This window comes from Pelobates fuscus, chromosome 13, assembly GCF_036172605.1.
Source record: "Pelobates fuscus isolate aPelFus1 chromosome 13, aPelFus1.pri, whole genome shotgun sequence".
Classification (NCBI taxonomy): Eukaryota; Metazoa; Chordata; class Amphibia; order Anura; family Pelobatidae; genus Pelobates; species Pelobates fuscus.
The window spans coordinates 4,401,705-4,425,262 of NC_086329.1; the positions used below are offsets into that span (position 1 = coordinate 4,401,705).

At 47.7% G+C, this 23,558-nt stretch overlaps 1 protein-coding gene across 1 annotated transcript in view; it reads right to left on the bottom strand.

The window, feature by feature from the left end:
• Positions 1-23,258, bottom strand: part of YLPM1 (YLP motif containing 1) — a 41,704-nt gene extending 18,446 nt beyond the window's left edge. Inside the window, exons 1-12 of the mRNA XM_063439996.1 lie at positions 22,830-23,258; positions 18,149-18,343; positions 16,917-18,064; positions 11,568-14,582; positions 11,091-11,246; positions 8,082-10,661; positions 7,197-7,320; positions 5,060-5,303; positions 4,872-4,970; positions 4,560-4,728; positions 3,946-4,013; positions 125-261 (exon numbers count right to left, since the gene is read on the bottom strand). Coding sequence (XP_063296066.1) covers positions 125-261; positions 3,946-4,013; positions 4,560-4,728; positions 4,872-4,970; positions 5,060-5,303; positions 7,197-7,320; positions 8,082-10,661; positions 11,091-11,246; positions 11,568-14,582; positions 16,917-18,064; positions 18,149-18,343; positions 22,830-23,258 — 8,364 coding nt within the window. The remainder of the gene's footprint in view (positions 1-124; positions 262-3,945; positions 4,014-4,559; positions 4,729-4,871; positions 4,971-5,059; positions 5,304-7,196; positions 7,321-8,081; positions 10,662-11,090; positions 11,247-11,567; positions 14,583-16,916; positions 18,065-18,148; positions 18,344-22,829) is intronic.
• Positions 23,259-23,558: the final 300 nt, after the last annotated feature.

Consider the following 23,558-nt stretch of genomic DNA (forward strand, 5'->3'; position numbering starts at 1 on the left):
GACCCTCCTTTTTACACATTTTAGTTTGGTTTTAACGGACAATTCAAAATGTAAACAAAAAAAACTAAGTTCTCTCCAGCTTCCATTATTCGGAAGAGAGATCTTCCAGGTATAGAAAACCCACCCTCTCTGGTCGACTCTCACGGCCAGGTTTCTTTAAAAGGTCATCCACACTCTTGGTCTCTGGTTTCTTCTCAGCTCGTGGAGCAGGCATGGGCAGATGCATTGATGGCTTCTCCTCCGGGTAGCCCCTACGCTCACCTATTAAACAGAAGAATAAAAATAAAGACAAACAAAAACAATGCTCTTTATTACACAAAAAGCTTAAAGAGGCATGGTCATGCCGAACTTAACTTATCCTATTGATTCCTCTTCCTCTCTCAGAATCTGTTTTTTATTTCTTTCTTTCTGATCTAGTTTTCTTTAAAACATAAGATAAAGTAGGGACTACTTTGTCATATGTATTGTTCCTATGCTTGACCATCTTTGACTCAAGGAGGAGTTTACGCCCGCTCCATTCATTCAAATGAATGAAATTCCGATCATTTTCGTGCCACGACTACATTTGCAGGCACTTAGCAGATAGCTCCCTAATTCCGACGGTACTAGGGAGCCATCTACTAAAAGGTTGAAAGACCAAAATTGGACTTTAAGCAAACTTTACTAATACTTGGTAAAGATTAGTTTTCGTAAATTACGATATGAGAGAGGAATTTACCTATAAATAGGATAATTACAAGGAAACTTACAGGAACGAGAGGTTGAAGAGGACCCTGCTCAAACGAGCTTACGGTCTATAGGATGTGGGGTGTAAAACACATTAGGACAGGAAAATAGCAATCAAATAAGGTGGGAGTGAAGCAGAGCTGGAGGAGAGAGTAGAGTGCTGCTCTTTAGGAGAGAGCAAGGGACAGGTATGAAAGGTAGAGCTTACTCTGGGAGGCGATAAGCTTTCCTAAAGAGATGGGTTTTAAGGCACTTGTTAAAAGATGCAAGACTAGGGGAGAATCTGATGGCGGTAGGCAGGCTATTCCATAGGACTGAAGCCGCCGGAGAGAAGTCCTGCAAGCGTCAGTTGGCCGTACAGGTGCAAGCAGCGGACAGAAGGTCAGGGGCAGAGCGGAGACACAGAGAAGGGGCATACCTATGGATCTGTGAAGATATATAAGAGGGGCTTCAATTGTTCAGTGCTTTATTGGTATGGGTTAGCACTTTGAATTGACTCCTATAGGATACAGGAAGCCAATGTAAGGACTGACAGAGGGGTGAGAGGACAGACTAGAGAGGAAAAGCAGTCTGGTGGCAGCATTCATTAGGGACTGTAGCGGGGCAATACGGCTTTTGAGAAGACCAATTAGAAGAGGGTTACAATAATCCATGCGGGAAATTACTAGAGCATGGCCAAGCACCATGGCAGCATCTTGAGTAAAAAAAAAGGGCCAGATGCGGGCTATGTTTTTAAGATGAAATGTACAGGATTTGGCAACATGCTGGATATGAGGCTCAAGGGTGAGGCCAGAATCAAGTATGACGCCACAGCGCGCTTGCAAGGATGGACTGATGTGAGTACCCCAAACTTGAAGGGAGAGCGAAAGAGTAGGATCAGTATTAGGAGGAGGAAAGACAAAGAGCTCAGTTTTAGAGAGATTGAGTTTCAGAAAGCAGGAGGACATCCAGTCAGAGATGGAAGAAAGGCAAATAAAGAAACTGGTGGGTCAGAAAAAGAAACCTGGTGGGTCAGAAAAAGAAGGGCGCCCCCTATATAGTAACGGATTAAGTATTGTAGGGGGACTTTCTTTCTTTCCAAGATTGTATTAATCTTCCTTAAGTGATATCTTAAGGTTAAATATCCCACTCAGGAACTATTTCACCTATCTATACCTATTTTAACTATTTTTGTTATCCTCAACTCATTTTGAATATGAGTATTTTATTACAGTAACTATTAAAAGCTATGTTTTATTTCTGTATATATATATAGTAATCCACTTGGGGGCGCCCTACTTTTTCTGACCCACCAGGTCTGTTTCTTTATTTATACACATATGTGAGGGTTATCCCCTGTCTTGGTCGCCCCTGACACACACTTAGTTGGTTCCCTTAGGGGTGTCTAGCTTGTTGTTCGTCTGGAAGAAAGGCAAGCAGAGAGGTCACGGGAGGAGAGATATATCTGGGTGTCATCAGCGTACAGGTGGTAGTGGATTCCAAAAGAGGTAATAAGTTTGCCAAGAGAGGCAGTATTAAGAGAAAATAGAAAACGAAACAGGACGACGGGAGGTGGTATCATTAGAAAAGGAGACACTGAATGAGCGATGGGAGAGATATGAATAAAACCACGTGAGGACAGAGTCACAGAGACAGAGTGATTGAAGAGTTTGAAGAAGGAGAGCATGATCAACGGTGTCAAAAGCAGCAGAGAGGTCAAGAAGAATTAGTATGGAGTAGTGTCCTTTGCGTTTAGCTGCGATAAGAGCAGTCTCAGTAAAGTGGAAAGGGCGGAAGTCAGGTTGAAGAGGGTCGAGGAGAGAGTTGGAATTGAGAAAGTGAGAAAAAGGGCTAAAGACAAGTCTTTCCAGAAGCTTTGAGGAGAAATTGAAATAGAGGGGGAAGACAGGTCTTTTTCAGGATAGGTACTACAGTGGCATGTTTAAGATCAGCAGGGACAACGCCAGAAGAGAGAGAGCAGTTGAAGATGTGTATTGAAGAAAGCGCAAGACAAGGGGAGAGAGATCTGATAAGGTGAGATGGGACCGAGCAGACAAGGGGTGGAGCGAGAGGAAAAGAGAAGCGCAGCCACCTCTTGTTCAGTATCCAGGGCGAAAGTCTAACAGGTAGGAAAGGCATGATCTACGTGTAAAGAAGACAGACCTTCTGCCCCTACTCACTATGATGCACGTAGGGGCATGTCAACTAAACAGTGAGAAGACGACATCTAAAGGCAAATGACTTTTTTTAACAGGTATTTCGTTGTATTGCTTCCCCCCCCTCACTATTTTTAGAGTGAGGGTGTAGGTAGGGTTTTAATTTTAATTATGATGGGGGTGACTAGGCGTTTGTGTGACCCCTAGTAACCTGGGGTGGGGGCTGGGACAATAGGTCCCCCATTTGTAACATAGGGCCCCCACTGCCGCTAATAGGTGGGGGCTGGGAGAGGGACATCAAAGGACCTCCCGCCTTTTGTCATTTAAGGCCCCCAACCTGCCGCTCATCGGTGGGGAGGCTGGGAAAATAGTTCCAACACCCCCATTTTAACTTAGGGCCCATACCCGCTGTTTGTGGGTGGGGGCCGTAGGGGGACACTAAGTCCCCCTACGGCCCCCGTTTAGTTTAGTAGCCCCCACTTGAAGTGTACTGGTGGGGGCTAGTTGGGGAAACTGTCTCCCCCCATTAATTATTTGTATAGGTGCCACATCCCCCAACAATGAGCAGCCGCAGGCTGCTCACTGTTTACTAGAAATTCCCCTACTCGCAGCATAGCAAGTACAGGTATTTGGGAGATTTTAATCTCCCTTTTGCTAATATGGAGGTCATATTGACCCTCAGAGTGAATTGGAACATGGGGGTGTTATGAAATGACAGGGAGCACAGTTACCCACCGCTTCTATTTTTACATATTACAAGGAGGGAGCTGCGAGCCAGTAGCCCCCTCCTTGTAATAAACTGAACAAACAAACACTGACACTATGTCGGCACCCAGGACCTAGGTCCAGGCAAAAAATAAAAATTAAAAAGAAGGTAAAATGGGGGCCTAAGGGTATTTGGGGTGACTAGGAGGACAATTAGATGATGTGGAGTTGGGAGGGAGGTTAAAAAAATAAACTAACAACAAACGGACGGGGACATGACAGTGCTGTTTTAAGAACACCTATGGAGTGAGGGTTGTGAGTGATGTTTCACCTCCAAATGCAGGAGGTGTTACCTCATAAGCTGGCCGCTCAGACTTACGATCATAAAAAGGCTTGTCAGAACCACGCCTGGAGGAGCTGTCCTTGCTGTCCCGGTAAGATGCAGACCTGTAAACACACAAGGATTGATGGGTACACATAGAAAAGCTACTGCCCTGTGCATACTTCAAAGGGTAAATATCAAATAAAGGAACATTATAATTATTCAGACTACTATATCAATGAAGTGGTCTGGGTGCAGAGGTCCTGTCATTTTAAGAAATTGTTTACAATGCAGGGTTAAATACACATCCACTCATTGTCCTGACAGCCACTAGAGGCGCATTCTCCTTCACAGTAAAACTCTGTACAAGAATCAAATGCTGCAGATAGCAGAATCTGATTGGAGAAGTACAGAATTTGTCCACTCCTGTGTACCTCCCATCGATTGCTTCTTTATCAGATGCATTGGATTGGAGAAAATCAAGAAGATGTCAGCAGGCATACCGATATCTACGAAGGTGGAACGGGTAACAGAGTTGTCCCAATGCTGGAATTAAGATAATCTTTATGGAATTTAGTTTTTTTGTTTTAAAAAGCAAAAGTGATATATTCATGGCTATAGGTACTTTTTAATGCCCAGGTTAGAGTAATGTTTAATCAAAAAAATTCTACCTATCATCACGAGAATGGCGGTCCCGTTCGAACCGCTCCCTATCATGGTCACGCTCTCTGTGTAAGTCACGGTCTCTCTCTCGTTCATACTCCCGACGATCAAGAATTTTACTGCCTTGGCGTTCTAAGTAGGAATCCCTGTCCCGCAGATCCAGGTCATCCAGGTAGTCTGAAAGGAATCATTAATGCAGTCAAATACAAGAGAAAACATCTTGCTGTTAAGCAATATCTGAACGCAGCAAGCGCCTAAGCAACAGCCAGCCGCAGCACACCTCGCCTTAGTTTTACCACGATTCCCATCAATGCACTTACCTTTATGGAATGAACGAGGCATTCTTTCAGCTATTGGATCAGGGAGAAGAACAACTCTCTCACCATATGGAACTTGTTCTACTTTACCAACAGAACGGTCTAAAAAAACAAAGCCGATGTCAGTCCCTATAACGAGCAGTTTCATTTGAAATAGTTATACTCTACTGATGAAAATACAGACTACTAACCTCTACCGTGGGCATAATCCACAGTCTGCTGCATTCCTGGCATTGTCAAGCTCCCAAGTTGCCCTGGTTCCTTAGACCTTCTCTCTTCCCCCCACAAGACTCCAAAGGAGTCCTCAGACCAGCGCTCTGCTCCTGTCCCAGCTGCTGTGCCTGCAGATCCCGAGGTTAAACTGGTGTTGGCAGCGAGTGGCTTGGAAGCAGAAGAGCTGTTTCCAGCAGCTTCAAGTGACATTCCCGAAGAGATCTGATCAAGAGATGTATATTAAAAAAACTACAATGGAATCCCTCACAAATAAGCAATATTTTTCTTATTTATAAAGTATCTTCATTGCTTTCAGAAGCAGTACATTTTATTTAATCTAGTAAGCGGTTAGACGGTAAGATAGTAACACATCTGATAAGTATCTGTATATGTAGGAGACATTTTATTTTAACATTCGTACACAGTAGAGAGTTTACCAAGATTATTACAAATTTTATGGTCTACATTCAAAATAAAATAAGAAGAGGGGGAAAAAAAAGCCAAAAGCACCACAAGGCCTATTGAATAAGACTATGAATTAAACAGAATGGGCCAACATTTACTATGCCTTGGCTCAATGAAAAAGAAATTCAGTGTACTGGGGTTGGTCTACATGTATTATTAAGTTCATCATATTGTACAGAGTAGCTCCTCTCAACGTATTGACCCCCAATGTGATGATTGATAACATATCACTAGACTCCCACCTCACATAGAAGACCTGGTTTAACACAGATAGGATTATTTTGAAATGCTCATCTGAGAGTATCTTTAACCCCTTAAGGACACGTGACATGTGTGACATGTCATGATTTCCTTTTATTCCAGAAGTTTGGTCCTTAAGGGGTTAAAGAACTCAGCTAAAATTAAAAGACAAGCAGACAAAAGTGTTAATTCCACCCAAACAACAGTAAATGTAGCTGTAAGTATCACTTTAAGACATGACGGTTTTGTGTTTTTTCAGAGGAGGCTGTAGAGGATTTTAATAGAAAGCCCTTAAATCTATAGGGACAGCCTCAGAGAATGCAATGCTAACAAAAAGTCAGAAGCTAGAAAGCCAATAGGCCATCTCCCATCATTCCAGATTATCGGAAAAGGAAGTATTTGATGATGACAACAAAGTGAGGAAATAAATGTCACTTTCAAATCCTTATTTGATTTTAACAAAAAAAAAATTAAAATAAAAAACATGAAAAAAATAAGTAAAGTAATTTTCTGATCTGACCACTGTTTGTACAAAAAACAAAAACATAGAAGGTGACAGCAGATTAGAACCATTCGGCCCATCTAGTCTTCCCAATTTTCTAAATACATTCATTAGTCCCTGGCCTTACCTTATAGTTAAGATAGCCTTATGCCTATCCCACGCATGTTTAAACTCTCTCACTGTGTTAACCTCTACCACTTCAGCTGGAAGGCTATTCCATGCGTCCACTACCCTCTCAGTAAAGTAATACTTCCTGATATTATTTTTAAACCTTTGCCCCTCTAATTTAAGACTATGTCCTCTTGTTGTGGTAGTTTTTCTTCTTTTAAATATAGTCTCCTCCTTTACTGTGTTGATTACCTTTATGTATTTAAATGTTTCTATCATATCCCCCCTGTCTCATCTTTCCTCCAAGCTATACATGTTAAGATCCTTTAACCTTTCCTGGTAAGTTTTATCCTGCAATACATGAACCAGTTTAGTAGCCCTTCTTTGAACTCTCTCTAAGGTATCAATATCCTTCTGAAGATACGGTCTCCAGTACTGTGTACAATACTCCAAGTGATGTCTCACCAGTGTTCTGTACAATGGCATGAGCACGTCCCTCTTTCTACTGCTAATACCTCTCCCTATACAACCAAGCATTCTGCTAGCATTTCCTGCTGCTCTATTACATTGTCTGCCTACCTTTAAGTCATCAGAAATAATCTCCCCTAAATCCCTTTCCTCAGATGTTGAGGTTAGGTCTCTGTTGTAGGATTTCACCAGTTTTTTTGCACTTTCAGAAAATGAGCTAATACTACAGGCAGTGGAAGGTTACTGACGCATAAAATACAAATTAACATTTCCCATCACTGTTGGTACAAGGGCTCCTGAGCAACGAATGTTACCAATAATCATCATTTTACCTGGTAAACAGCTTGCCCTGAGGGTAGATCAGCACTGGGCAAAGTATTCTGCTTAAGGGAGTCTTCCGAAGTCTTTGACTCACCAAAAAAGTGTTTCACATTGCCCAGATGTTCTTTTTGCTCCCTGTGTAAAAAGGAACACATTAACAAATCTATGTCCAGCCATTGCTCAAGCTAGCAATTCACTAATTACACAGTGCTCCTGGTTATGTATTTCAGGCCAGTCAGCCTGAAAGCAATTCCTTATTCCTTAGCATGTTCCTCCACCAAAATGCTGCTATCAGCCATTAGTTCTCTATGTGGTATGGTGCTATTATGAATGGTCAGAAGCCATGGCTCTAAAAGGGACATGCACAAAAGGAATGATATTAACTATGCAAGGCAAGCATTGTTAAGCTGCACAGTGCAAAAACACAAACCATGCCAGATTGATGAAGCAGTCAAGGCCACCAATATAAGTAAGCTATGCACCTGTCTGTGTCATTTTATAGGGAATGAGGTTTCATTCATTTACTCATTGCACTATCCAAACTGCTAAAGAAAATATACAAATACACTGTTCATGAAAAGTTAAATATACTGCTGCCTTTTCCCAGCTTGTCACTGGCATACCACAATTTGTGTGATGTTATTAATGTTAGGGCTTCGGTAACCAATTGCATCCTTGTCTGGAATCCATATTCATGGGGAGGTAAACATTGGATAAGATTATCTTTTAAGCCACACATTTGATGTGTGATTACACACGTTCTGTGGATGTTTCATAATAACTCAAGTTGTAACAGTGATCTGAGATTCTGTTTGAAGTGAAATTTACCATACAATCCTGAGCTTTAAAGCACCTGTTAGCATGCAGTGCCCACAGGATGACAGAGCTCCACTTACCTTAGCATTTTCAGTTCCTGGGCAGCCTTCAGGATAATTTCATGCTGTCTCTGACTCAGTGCCAAAACACCAGCAGCAGATGTTGCAGGCTCACTTTCTGTACTAGTCTCTGCAACAGACAATCTGGGTTGTCCATGATGGATGGATGGTACTGGTGCTACAGGTGGCATAGAAGGAAGGGAGTTCATCTCATCCACTGACCGGTCTTCACGTGGATACCACTGACCTTCCATGCGATCCCATTCCACCCTTTCAGGGGGAAAATTATTTCGACCTTCCTGCCATAAATCAGGATGTTCAGGGTATTCTCGAATCCTGAGCTCCCCACGCTCTCTAAAGTTTCTCTCTGCTATTACCTCTCTATCTTCCCGCCATCGGTCTTCCAAATATCTGTCAAGAGGTGGAAGTGGTGGTAAGGGAGAACGAGGACGGAGAGGAGATAGTGGATGGTGAGGAGAAACTGGTTGATAAGGAGGATAATTCCTATCTCGGCGAAGAAATTCCATGTCCTCTGGCATCCTGGAGTAGTCTCTATTACGGTCTAGTTCATACATATCATATGGTTGAAGTCCTCTTTCCATTTGCCTTTCAGGAAGTCTATCCCGCCATGGGTCCCGTCTAGTATCCAAGTCACGAGGCAGAGAAGGAACAAAGGAAGGAGAGTGGTGAAAAGGTAAACGGTCATCTCTAGAAATAGGGTCTAAAGGCTCCCTGATGTCTTGTTCTCTCCAATATCGCTCTCTTTCCCAGTTGTCAAGTCGCTCTCTCTCCAAAGCAAGATCTCTCCTCCTCACATCAAATGGGAGATTTAAAGGAAACCTCTCTTCCTCAGGGAATCTATCTCTTTGTAAGACCTCTCTTACAAAAGGTGCCTCATTTGGAAGATCTTCAAATGGAGGTCTCTCTTGACCCAAATGGCTTCTTGGGCCAGGACCTCTATTACGCAAAATTTCCAATACATCACGACTTCCTGGTATTGGAGGAGCTCTTTCACGAATCATTCCTCTTGCACGCCCTCTCCCTCTTTCTAATCGCCCCTCCATGTTTTCTGGCATGTGGCCATAACTGGACCAAGGCTCAGTACCGTGAACAGAGTCAATAATCAAAGGTTTTCCATGCTCCCTTGGCCCACCTACTCCTTGAGGAATTGGGGGACCTAATCTGTCCTGCCCAGAAAACCAAGCTCCTCCTCTTGCTGAATCTTGGTTAAGTTGAACATGTTCATTAGCTACCTGCTGAATATGTCCTTTATTAGCTTCCTGGTCAGCTGACTTAGCAAATGGTTTGCTTTCTTTCATGTCCCGGGTTGTTTGAAATGGTGCTTTGTTTGCCCCTTGAATAACAGGGTGATCATTTTTAGCTAGGGGCTGCACTGCAGTACTGCCTTTGACAGAGCTTGATGCGGAAACACTGCTCGCCTGTGATGGGCCTTTGTCTACAGCAACACTTTCCTTTGTACCCGGTGTCTTTATGCTTGCTCCAGGAGGAATCTTGCTAGCACTCTTGGATTGATTTTGAACATTCAACTCATTTGGTGCTACTATGCTAGCAGTAGACATTTTACTTTGTAATTCAGGAAGCACACTTGACATTTCTGACTTTTGCTCAGTAGTTGGCTGGGTACATGGAGGTAGACTACCAGCCTTATCATTTTCTTCAGGAGATACTGGGGTCTGTGGCTCTGCAGCCTTTGGAGGTACAGGTTCATTTGGCATATCTGTCTTCGACACAAGCTTTTGTGGTGACCCAATTTCAGCAGCTATAGATACCTGAAGTGATCCCTTTTTGTCAGACACAGATATTTTCTCCACCTCTGCTTTGAGGAGGGCAGAGACTTGTGAAGAATCAGATGCTTGTGAACCCCCTACTTCTGGACTTTTAGTCTGAATGATACCAGTCTTTGGGACTGCAGAGGACTGAGCAGAATCAGCCTTCGGAATTGCAGAGGCCTGAGCGGCTCCAGCCTTCTGAACTCCAGGGGCCTGAAGAGCACCAACCTTCGTAATTGTGGGGCTCTGAGTGGTGCCAGCCTTTGGAACTGTAAGGGTCTGAGCTGCATCTATCTTCAGGTCCACAAGAGCCTGATCAGGTCCTACCTTTGGACCTGCAGGGGCCTGAGTGGCACCAGACTTTGCCTGTTCATTTGATGCAACAGTGACATCTATTGTAGTAGCTGCAACTTGAGACTTCTGATTTACCTTCCGAAACTGACTTTGATAGCTTAATTTTACCCCAGTGTGCTCTGTCTCTTTGTTTGCAACCTGTGATGCACCTTTATTTACTTCCCCAACTATGCTATTACTGCTTTCAAGGAGACCACCAGGACCCTCCAAATTGCTCTCAAACGGACCACTATGCTGCTTCAATCTGTTCGCCACACTTAACCCAAGCTGCCCTTTTGATAGATTTAATTTGTCTCCATGTGACTCTGGTTGACCTATTTTGTTATTTTGTGCATCTCTGGCGCCCATCCACTGGGATGGTTCTCCTGCGGCTTTGATAAGACTGGGCGAATCATCATGTGGGAGATCATCGGGATTTTCCCATCTATCAAGAGGCACAAAGCCGGGGCCGCCAAACCTGTCACGCGGGGGGCCGTCGGGGCCGCCAAACCTGTCACGCGGGGGGCCGTCGGGGCCGCCAAACCTGTCACGCGGGGGAACGTCGGGGCCGCCAAACCTGTCACGCGGGGGAACGTCGGGGCCGCCAAACCTGTCACGCGGGGGAACGTCGGGGCCGCCAAACCTGTCACGCGGGGGAACGTCGGGGCCGCCAAACCTGTCACGCGGGGGACCGTCGGGGCCGCCAAACCTGTCACGCGGGGGACCGTCGGGGCCGCCAAACCTGTCACGCGGGGGACCGTCGGGGCCGCCAAACCTGTCACGCGGGGGACCGTCGGGGCCGCCAAACCTGTCACGCGGGGGACCGTCGGGGCCGCCAAACCTGTCACGCGGGGGACCGTCTGGTTCGCCAAACCTGTCACGCGGGGGACCGTCGGGGCCGCCAAACCTGTCACGCGGGGGACCGCCAAACCTGTCACGCGGGGGACCGTCGGGGCCGCCAAACCTGTCACGCGGGGGACCGTCGGGGCCGCCAAACCTGTCACGCGGGGGACCGTCGGGGCCGCCAAACCTGTCACGCGGGGGACCGTCGGGGCCGCCAAACCTGTCAAGCGGGGGACCGTCGGGGCCGCCAAACCTGTCAAGCGGGGGACCGTCTGGGCCGCCAAACCTGTCAAGCGGGGGACCGTCGGGGCCGCCAAACCTGTCAAGCGGGGGACCGTCGGGGCCGCCAAATCTGTCAAGCGGGGGGACGTCAGGGCCGCCAAATCTGTCAAGCGGGGGGACGTCAGGGCCGCCAAATCTGTCAAGCGGGGGGACGTCAGGGCCGCCAAATCTGTCAAGCGGGGGGACGTCAGGGCCGCCAAATCTGTCAAGCGGGGGGACGTCAGGGCCGCCAAATCTGTCAAGCGGGGGGCCGCCAAACCTGTCACGCGGGGGGCCGTCTGGGCCGCCAAACCTGTCACGAGGGGGGCCGCCAAATCTGTCACGCGGGGGGCCGTCAAACCTGTCACGCGGGGGGCCGTCGGGGCCGCCAAACCGCTCATGCGGGGGGCCGTCAAACCGGTCACGTGGAGGACCACCAAATCTTTCCCATGGAGGATCATTTGGGCCTCCAAATCGGTCCCTCACAGGCCAATGTGGGCCACCAAATTTGTCCTGAGGGGTGCCACCAAACCTATTCCGAGGAGGCCAGCCACGATCACCAAATCGGTTTTTTAGTGGACCACCAAATCTGTCTTGTGGGGGTCCATCAGAGCCACCCATCCTTTCCCATGGAGGCACATCAAATCTATCAAGCGTGGACTCATCGGAACCACCAAACCTCTCTAGAAGTGGCCCCTCTGGGCCATCAAATCTGTCTTCCATAGGCTCATCATGATCACCAAACCGGTCTCGTGTGGGACTGCCAAACCTGTCCCAAGTGGATCTATCAGGGGCACTAAACGAGTCCTGAGGAAGCTCATCAGTACATTCCATCCTCAATCCGATGTCAAATCGGTCTTGTGGAAGCACATCAGGGTCATGAAGCCTTACATGGGGGGGCCCGCCGGGGCCTCCCATCCTCTCATGGGGGGTCCCGCCGGGACCTCCCATCCTCTCATGGGGGGGCCCGCCCGGACCTCCCATCCTCTCATGGGGGGGCCCGCCCGGACCTCCCATCCTCTCATGGGGGGGCCCGCCCGGACCTCCCATCCTCTCATGGGGGGGCCCGCCCGGACCTCCCATCCTCTCATGGGGGGGCCCGCCCGGACCTCCCATCCTCTCATGGGGCGGTCCGCCCGGACCTCCCATCCTCTCATGTGGCGGTCCGCCCGGACCTCCCATCCTCTCATGTGGCGGTCCGCCCGGACCTCCCATCCTCTCATGTGGCGGTCCGCCCGGACCTCCCATCCTCTCATGTGGCGGTCCGCCCGGACCTCCCATCCTCTCATGTGGCGGTCCGCCCGGACCTCCCATCCTCTCATGTGGCGGTCCGCCCGGACCTCCCATCCTCTCATGTGGCGGTCCGCCCGGACCTCCCATCCTCTCATGTGGCGGTCCGCCCGGACCTCCCATCCTCTCATGTGGCGGTCCGCCCGGACCTCCCATCCTCTCATGTGGCGGTCCGCCCGGACCTCCCATCCTCTCATGTGGCGGTCCGCCCGGACCTCCCATCCTCTCATGTGGCGGTCCGCCCGGACCTCCCATCCTCTCATGTGGCGGTCCGCCCGGACCTCCCATCCTCTCATGTGGCGGTCCGCCCGGACCTCCCATCCTCTCATGTGGCGGTCCGCCCGGACCTCCCATCCTCTCATGTGGCGGTCCGCCCGGACCTCCCATCCTCTCATGTGGCGGTCCGCCCGGACCTCCCATCCTCTCATGTGGCGGTCCGCCCGGACCTCCCATCCTCTCATGTGGCGGTCCGCCCGGACCTCCCATCCTCTCATGTGGCGGTCCGCCGGGACCTCCCATCCTTTCCTGGGGGGGTCCGCCGGGACCTCCCATCCTTTCCTGGGGGGGTCCGCCGGGACCTCCCATCCTTTCCTGGGGGGGTCCGCCGGGACCTCCCATCCTTTCCTGGGGGGGTCCGCCGGGACCTCCCATCCTTTCCTGGGGGGGTCCGCCGGGACCTCCCATCCTTTCCTGGGGGGGTCCGCCGGGACCTCCCATCCTTTCCTGGGGGGATCGACTTGAGTCTACAATTTTGTCTGGTGGATGCCCGCCATGGCCACCAATCCTGTCCAGAGGTGGCCCATTATTTTTTTCCTGCAGGAGCATACTTGGACCTGCAATTCTGTCCAGAGATGGCCCGCCAAACTTTTCATGAGGGGGCATGTCAGGCCCTCCAAACCTACCATGAGGTGTTCCTTCAAACTTCTCAATGCTACCAGAACCCCACTTATGACTAGCTTCAGTACGACCCCACATGTTACTTGCTGATCCACCCCAGCTGGCACTGGGAGGTACAGCAGGGGCACTCCAGTTCTGAGTAGTGGTCTTAGGATCACCATATGAAAGCTCATGAGGACTACTCGTTTTTTTATGCAAAGCTACATTAGTATCTGTCAACCTATTAGGTAAGGAACCCTTTGCATCATCAAAAGAGGGATCAGATGCACTAGCTTTAGGTGCCTGACTTGTGCCAGACATGTGACTTTGAGGTTGGTCATTCAAGCTTGCTCCCTCAGTACGGTCTTCAGATCCACCCCACTTAGTAGAAAGGGAATTATCTTGCGGATCACACCTATCTTTTAGAGATCGTTCACGACCACCCCAGCTACCCTCCAAAGATTGGCTAGGTTTTTCTTGTGGTCCACTTGGAATGTTTGATGGTCTATCCCACCTGCCACTACGGACACCCTGCTGCATGCCCATCCTTTCTTGCCCGTGTAGTGAAGGACCTAACTTCTTATCCCATGTTTGTTCTGAACATTTCCCTGACCTTTCCAAATTACCCTTTAGATGAGGCTCAGCCTGATCCCACCTACGCAGACCAGAACCATCTGAAGCTCTCTCCAAAGTAGTGCTCAAGCTGGAAGAATCTTTACCAGTTGCAGCAGACTGAGCCGCATTGTCATCGCTCTCTTTCTCAGATTCTTCCCCTAGCGATAGTCCAGGTATTTGATCAACATTATCTTTGTCATTTAGTGCTTTCACGTTTCCAGGGGCAAAACATTTGGATGCCTGATTAACCACAGATGGTGGTGCTGACATATCAGAACTGTCTGATTTCATCCAACTGGACTCAGGAACTTGTCCCAAGTTATTTGCAGTGCTTGGGCCCTGGCTGGATCGAACATCAGTACTTTGCGATTTGGGTTCAAGATTTGGAATGCTGGAGGCCTGACACCCAAAAGCTTTCCCATCAAATGTTGGACGAGGATCACGGAAACCTTGCGCTCCTGAGTTAGGCGTTTCAACTCTTTGTGATGAAAATCCATGGCCTTGGGAAGAAAATCTGCAATAAAACAAAATATATATCTAATGTATCAAATATTAATACGAATAAACAACATTTATGAATTAGGGACATCAATTTTATCTACTGCTAGACAAATATTAAAGGGACACTCCCTTTAGCTGGACAATCACTAAACTTAAAGTAACGGTTATACACAAACTCTATATTTAAAATTTTTAAAAATAAAGTTTTTGAAAACCATTTCCAACCCCCCAACAGACCCTATTTTAAAGTTTCATTAATGCAGAGAGTAGAATTGTGACAACTCCTGTTCAATTAAGTCTCCCTGAACAGAAGTTGCATTGTAGCAAGAAAATGATGGTGGTGCATGGAGAGGCAAGTATATAACCCATTATCTGCTCCCCTTTCTGCAACAATGTGGCTTTAAATAGTGCTACAGATTTCAAATATGTTATGATATTATGTGGCAAGATTCTACTTTGTAGCACAAGTTTATAGAAGTATATGGGGACTGTACAGAGTAAAGAATGCACAAGCAGCTTACACCCTAAATGGTAGTGAATTAGGGTTAACACAATAGAAAGATTACAGACAACACACTAGGCAACTATGTGCAATGTCAATAAGTAGTTGCCAAGGCCAGTAAGGTTTTGTCATGTATAAATAAGGGCATAAATTCTTTACATATCAATTGTAGGATCACACCTTGAGTATGCTTTGCAATTTTGGGCACCTGTTCTAAAGAAGGATATCATGTCACTAGAAAAAGTGCAAAGACGAGCTACATAATTAAAGGAAAGGAACATTTTAGTTATGAAGAAAGGTTAAATTTAGATCGGTTTAGTTTGGAAAAACGGCGCCTCAGAAGGCATACGATAGCATTATACAAATGTATTTAGAGCCAATACAAACCATTGACTGAAAATATTTTCATAAATATGACTATACATAAAGTCACACGTTTATACTTGAATAAAAGAGATTTAGTCTAAGGCAAAGGAAAGGTTTTTTGTTTTTACCGTAAGAACAATAAGGATGTGGAATTCTCTGCCTGACGAGGTGGTTTTATCAGAGTCTGTACAGTTGTTTAAATAGCTACTGACTGAATACTTGCAAAATATAATTTTTAGTGAGGTCATAACTTCTTGATCCAAGGAGAAATTTAACTGCTATTCTGGGGTCAACAAGTAGTTTTTTTTATAATTTGTTGCAAAGAGATTTAAACAGGTTTTAAACTTGATGGGCAGATGTGTCTTTTCAGCCTATGTAACTATCTGTAGTGACTTTGTATATAGGATTAAGAGTTTATTTTAATTTTAGGATTAATAGGGAAATCTAAAAAACACTTATTTTTGTCTTTTAGGTATAATTCTCTTTACCCATTTTATGGTAAAATTGTATATATTGAGCAATCACTCTAATTTTAAGTTCTTGCAGTGCTGAACTTTTTATTTACATTTCTTTACGACAATATCAAGCTTGACATTCACTGGGTACATATGCAAATGTTGACAAGTCACTCAGTTTCTTTAACACAAATATTTAGTGTTTCTGTCCTGTCCACCACTGCCATTAAAATTAAATGAAAGCACTGAATCAACGCTATTCTACAGGGGCTTCTGTGTCACATGCTTAAATGGACATTATAGTTACCAGAAGCCCAACTGATTCATATAGTGGTTCTGGTGTCTATAGCATGCAAAGTAAACATTGTCTTTTCAGAGAAAGACCAGGTTTACATTGCTGGCTAGTATCACCTCTACTGGCTGTCACTCCGTTATCTAGTTCAGTGTAGCAATGTGTGCAGAACCTACGTTCAGCTTCTCCAGAACACTCCCCATAGAGATGCATTGATTCAATGCATCTCTATGAGAAGATGTTGATGGATGTTTTCCTATAGGAAAGCATTGGATTGGCTGAGATCATCAAGAATGATCTCATCCATGGAGGCGGGGACAGCCACGGCAAGAAATAAGTGTTGGTGGAGAAAAGGTAAATAAACTACCTTTTAACTCCAAAGGGGCAAGTCACCTAAAAATGTAATCCAGCACTATAGATATAGTAATACATGTTTGTTTTCCTAGCTATATGTATTCATTTAATTTTACTTTGTCAGTGCTGCAGACACACCTCTAGTGACTGTACACAACTTCTCTTTACTTTTTCCATGTTTGGTGTACATTTCAATTCTTAATCACTTTTCATGGGATGCACTGCACATATTTTTATCTGGATAGGATGAATACATTAAAAACTAAAATAACCACCTTAGGAGTTTTCCTTTAGACTTTCAACAAAACCTATTAATGCATATCAACTACCGTGCAAAGAAATGATCAATAAATATAAACCATGATTCAAGAGCCTTACCTGGGTCCTCCTGGTCCTAAAAATTGCATTGAGTTAATAAGCTGATGGGGAGGAGGAGGAATGGCCTCAGATTGTCCAGCTGACTTGTTATGATCATTAGGTTTCTGATTGTTCACTTCTGCAGTAGGGAGGACTGAAGAAAAATCCGGGACAGTCTTGGCTGGATCAGTCATGTGAAATGGTGGATAAGTCATATTTTGGGATTGCGGTGTCTGAGCAGAAGGGATAGGTGGCAAGTACTGTCCAAATTGAGTCAAGTATGTGCTTGTGGAAATGGGCGGATTGGCTGGCATGTGTTCTGGCAGATAGGAAGTTGATGAGGCAGATGTAATATAGCTGAAAGTATCCAACTGAGGAGGAGGGGCAGGTGGATAGTGTATATTAGCTGGAGGCATAGGAGGGGGGCCGGGGTCAGACACAGTGGATAAAGAAGAAGAAATAGTAGTGGATGTATTTACGGACACAGGATAGGAATAGGTTGAAACTGAAGTTGGTGGTTCAGTACAAGCGGCACATGTGACAGGTGGCAGAGGAGGCGGTGGAAGCTCAGAATATGAATCAGACGGTGGTGGGGGAGGAGGAGCTTGATCAAGTGTTATGGAGTTATCTGGAGGAAGAGGAGGAGCCTCTGAAAAAGTAGCTGTGGTCACAGGCGGTGGTGGTGGGGGCGGTGGAGGTGGTTGTTCAGAATACGAGCTAGCAGTTACTGGAGGTAATGGGGGAGGCACTTCAGTAAAAGGAGTGGCTGTAACTGGCGGGGCGACTGAATATAGTGAGGTATCTGCTGTAAAAGGTGTGGGTATGGTCATTGCTGTTGGCAGAGATGGTTGAACTGGCGGAGGGATAAGCTGAGGGTATGCTGGATATGGCGGGATCATTGGAACCCCTCCCAAGTAGTGACTGCCTCCATACTGCTGCTTCATACTTTTCAAAGACGAAATTCTTTCCTTATAGTAAGATCTGGTGGTTTTCATTTGTGTATGCCATGACTTCCACTGCAATTGGTACTCCTGCATGTTGTCCTTGTGAGGATACGTCTGAAGTAATTCCTGCCACTTCTTGAACTGGGTCTCCCATTCCTGCTGCAGGGACTGGAACTGCTTATATTGCATTTCAAAGTTTTGCAGTTGGACATCCACAGACATAGCCTGAACAAAAAAAACAAACACTGTCAATACAAAATAATCTTACAGCAAGCACAGATCGCCTTACAGCAAATCGCAGTGACTCACCGCAAGGTGTGGTGGCTGCTGGGTAATCTGTTGGTAGCGCTGCAGAAGCTGCTGTAAAGCGGCATTCTTCTGCATTATTCCTTGGTACTGAAAACCCAGTCTGTGTTGTTCATGTTGCTGCCAGTGAGCTGCAGCCTCTTGTAGAGTTTTCAGCCTCTGCGCCTGTTCGGGATCCTCAGGTGGATTAATGTTTGGCTAGATGGAGAAGGGAAATCATATTGTATCATAATGAAACAGTATATGAAGCAGTTTTATGGCTCTATTGACACGCAAGCAAGAAAACGATTTTACATTTCTTAAACAAAACACTTACCGTATATACTCGAGTATAAGCCGACCCGAATATAAGCCGAGGCCCCTAATTTTACCCCAAAAAACTGGGAAAACTTATTGACTCGAGCATAAGACTAGGGTGGAAAATGCAGCAGCTACTGGTAAATTTCTAAATAAAATTAGATCCTAAAAAAGTTATATTAACTGAATATTTATTTACAGTGTGTGTATATAATGAATGCAGTGTGTGTGTGTATGAATGCTGTGTGTGTATGCAGTGTGTGTATGAATGCAGTGTGTATATAATGAATGGAGTGCAGTGCGTGTATATGAGTGCAGTGCGTGTATGAGTGCAGTGCGTATGCAGTGTGTATATAACGAATGCAGTGCAGTGTGTGTATATGAGTGCAGTGTGTGAGTGCAGTGTGTATATAATGAATGCAGTGTGTATGTATGAGTGCAGTGTGTATGTATGAATGCAGTGCAGTGTGTGTATGAGTGCAGTGTGTATATAATGAATGCAGTGCAGTGTGTGTATGAGTGCAGTGTGTATATAATGAATGCAGTGCAGTGTGTGTATGAGTGCAGTGTGTATATAATGAATGCAGTGTAGTGTGTGTATGAGTGCAGTGTGTATATAATGAATGCAGTGTGTGTATGAGTGTATGTATGAATGCAGTGTGTATGCAGTGTGTGTATGAATGCAGTGTGTATATAATGAATTGAGTGCAGTGTGTGTATGAGTGCAGTGTGTGTATGAGTGCAGTGTGTGTATGAGTGCAGTGTGTGTATGAGTGCAGTGTGTGTATGAGTGCAGTGTGTGTATGAGTGCAGTGTGTGTATGAGTGCAGTGTGTGTATGAGTGCAGTGTGTGTATGTATGCAGTGTGTGTATATAATGAATGCAGTGCAGTGTGTGTATGAATGCAGTGTGTGTGAGTGCAGAGCATTGGTGGGGGTGGGCATTTTATTAATTATTATTATTTAATTATTATTGTAATATATATTTTTTTTAATGTTGTTATTTTTTTTTTTTTTTTCGTCCCCCCTCCCTGCTTGTTAGCTGGCCAGGGAGGGGGGCTCTCACTCCCTGGTGGTCCAGTGGATGGGCTGTAGGAGGGGGGCTGTCAGGAAGCTGTAACTTACCTTCACCGCAGCTCCTGTCAGCTCCCTTCTCTCTCCTCCGTCCGTGCAGCTCCCAGGTCAGCTTCCTCAGCAACTCTCGCGGCCGCGCGGAGCGTTGCCACGGTAACCCGTGGCAACGCTCTGAACCCGCGGCTCTCGCGAGAGTTGCAGAGGAAGCTGACCTGGGAGCTGCACGGACGGAGGAGAGAGAAGGGGGGTGACAGGAGCTGCGGTGAAGGTAAGTTACAGCTTCCTGACAGCCCCCGGTCCTTGTCTGTATTATGGCAATGAAAATTGCCATAATACAGACAACTGACTCGAGTATAAGACGAGTGAGTGTTTTTCAGCACAAAAAATGTGCTGAAAAACTTGTCTTATACTCGAGTATATACGGTATGTTTCTAAACCATTGAAGACAAAGGACCACTATATAGTGCCAGGAAAACAAACTTGTTTTCCTGGCACTATAGTGCCCTGAGGGTACCCCCACCCTCAGAGTCCCACTCCCGCCGGGCTGAAGGGGGAGGAAGGGGGTTAAACACTCACCTTTCTCCAGCGCATTTAGCAAGCCCATATCCAATTGAGAATGCTTTCCTATGGACGCTGGTGTCTTCTCACTGTGAAAATCACAGTGAGAAACGCTGAAGCGCCTCTAGAGGCTGTCAATGAGACAGCCACAAGAGGCTGGATTAACCCATTTGTAAACATAGCAGTTTCTCTGAAACTGCTATGTTTAAAGCAGGCAGTGTTAATCTGAGATGGACCTGGCACCCAGACCACTTCATTGAGCTGAAGTGGTCTGGGTGCCTATAGTGGTCTTTTAATAATAATTTTTTAAAACATAAGGGTGCACAAAATAAAAATATATATTTTCATTTAAAATATTTATTTTCATTAATACTACAGGTACAATCCAAAACTCTGTTCACCTCAAAGAACGGGAATAGGTAAAGTTGCACAAGGAAAATATGATGATTCGATCGAGGAACACTGAAGCGAATGACAGATTGCAGTAATATCACTAACTAGAAATGTAGTGAAATACTTCAACTGATCAACAATAAAGAGAGTGAGTTCAGAAAACATACACTTCAATGAAAGGAAAAGAAAACACATGTGCACATCCTTTTTTCCATCTTAATAAAAAAAAAAAAAATCATCAGCAGCTCATAGATTGCATAAGTACTTATAGCTTTAGAGACTTTAAATTGGTGCTTGTTTTTTCCGTTTATAATGCTAGAGTTGTAAGTGGTTCACAAACATTTTAGGTTCAAGGCACCCTTAATATTTTTCCAAGGCGCCCCACGTCAAACAATGTTTTAGGTAATATATAACGCTGCGGTATATACTGGGCCCCTGTTCATCAAAAATGTTAACCGGTCAGGAGCGGATCTAGAAACTAATCTTTGGAGGGGCACTGGTAGATTATTTAAATCAACAACCTAGGCACAATAACCATTACACTCTGTGGGGCTGCGTTCTATCGGGGGCGCGGGGCTGCGTTCTATCGGGGGCGCGGGGCTGCGTTCTATCGGGGGCGCGGGGCTGCGTTCTATCGGGGGCGCGGGGCTGCGTTCTATCGGGGGCGCGGGGCTGCGTTCTATCGGGGGCGCGGGGCTGCGTTCTATCGGGGGCGCGGGGATGCGTTCTATCGGGGGCGCGGGGATGCGTTCTATCGGGGGCGCGGGGATGCGTTCTATCGGGGGCGCGGGGGCGCGTTCTATCGGGGGCGCGTTCTATCGGGGGCGCGTTCTATCGGGGGCGCGGGGATGCGTTCTATCGGGGGCGCGTTCTATCGGGGGCGCGGGGATGCGTTCTATCGGGGGCGCGGGGATGCGTTCTATCGGGGGCGCGGGGATGCGTTCTATCGGGGGCGCGGGGATGCGTTCTATCGGGGGCGCTGGGATGCGTTCTATCGGGGGCGCGGGGATGCGTTCTATCGGGGGCGCGGGGATGCGTTCTATCGGGGGCGCGGGGATGCGTTCTATCGGGGGCGCGGGGATGCGTTCTATCGGGGGCGCGGGGATGCGTTCTATCGGGGGCGCGGGGATGCGTTCTATCGGGGGCGCGGGGATGCGTTCTATCGGGGGGGCGGGGATGCGTTCTATCGGGGGGGCGGGGATGCGTTCTATCGGGGGGGCGGGGATGCGTTCTATCGGGGGGGCGGGGATGCGTTCTATCGGGGGGGCGGGGATGCGTTCTATCGGGGGGCGGGGATGCGTTCTATCGGGGGCGCGGGGATGCGTTCTATCGGGGGCGCGGGGATGCGTTCTATCGGGGGCGCGGGGATGCGTTCTATCGGGGGCGCGGGGATGCGTTCTATCGGGGGCGCGGGGATGCGTTCTATCGGGGGCGCGGGGATGCGTTCTATCGGGGGCGCGGGGATGCGTTCTATCGGGGGCGCGGGGATGCGTTCTATCGGGGGCGCGGGGATGCGTTCTATCGGGGGCGCGGGGATGCGTTCTATCGGGGGCGCGGGGATGCGTTCTATCGGGGGCGCGGGGATGCGTTCTATCGGGGGCGCGGGGATGCGTTCTATCGGGGGCGCGGGGATGCGTTCTATCGGGGGCGCGGGGATACATTATATTGGGGTGGACCCCATTATATGCACCCCATTATATTGGGGTGCAGGGATACATAATATTGGGGTGCATTATATTGGGGTGCAGGGATACATTATATTGGGGTGCAGGGATACATTATATTGGGGTGCAGGGATACATTATATTGGGGTGCACCATATTATATTGGGGTGCACCATATTATATTGGGGTGCACCATATTATATTGGGGTGCAGGGATACATTATATTGGGGTGCAGGGATACATTATATTGGGGTGCATTATATTGGGGAGCAGGGATACATTATATTGGGGTGCACCATATTATATAGGGGTGCACCATATTATATAGGGATGCACCATATTATATAGGGATGCACCATATTATATAGGGATGCACCATATTATATAGGGGTGCACCATATTATATAGGGGTGCACCATATTATATAGGGGTGCAGGGGTACATTATATTGGGGTGCAGGGATACATTATATTAGGTGCAGGGATACATTATATTGGGGTGCAGGGATACATTATATTGGGGTGCAGGGATACATTATATTGGGGTGCAGGGATACATTATATTGGGGTGCAGGGATACATTATATTGGGGTGCAGGGATACATTATATTGGGGTGCAGGGATACATTATATTGGGGTGCAGGGATACATTATATTGGGGTGCATCATATTGGGGTGCATTATACTGCGTTCTCTTACCTCCGATGCTGCCTGGGTTGATGCCGGTTGCTGGGGATCCTCCGGGGCGGGCGGGGGAGGTGGAGGGGGGGGCTGGCTGGGAGGGGGTGCCGGTTCCGGGGGCTGGGCGGGAGGCTCCGGGGGCGGGGGGAGCTGGGGATCCGGGGGAGGGTAGGTGGGGTAGACGGGCGGTCCGTAGGGCGGGGGAGGGTAGTTGTAGTACGGCCGGGGGGGTAGGGCGGCCGGGGGGGCCCCCGGGGGAGCTCCCGGTAACACGCTCTCGAGCTGCCGCTGGTGCATGCGCTGGAGCTGCTCGAGCTGGGCCCGGTGCTGGTCCCGGAAGCTCTCGAAGGCGCTGGGGGGCGCGGGAGCGGTGTCTGGAGCCGGCGCGGGCGGGGGGGCGGCAGGCGGGGTGGGGAACGAGCCATAGCGGCCCCAGACCGGATACATGGCGGCAAATCCTCTCAGTGTCCTCTCTCCGCCGCGAGCTCCGAGCAACTCGCACCACGTGACTCCGCCCGCCAATCACAGCTCGGGGGGAGGGGCCGAGCGTGACGTCAACGGCCGCCATCTTAGCAATGCCGAGAGTTAGCCAGAGGGGGCGCGCGAGAGAGAACCCTCACCCCATTCACTAACCCAGAGAGAGAACCCTCACCCTATTCACTAACCCAGAGAGAGAACCCTCACCCTATTCACTAACCCAGGGAGAGAACCCTCACCCCATTCACTAACCCAGAGAGAGAACCCTCA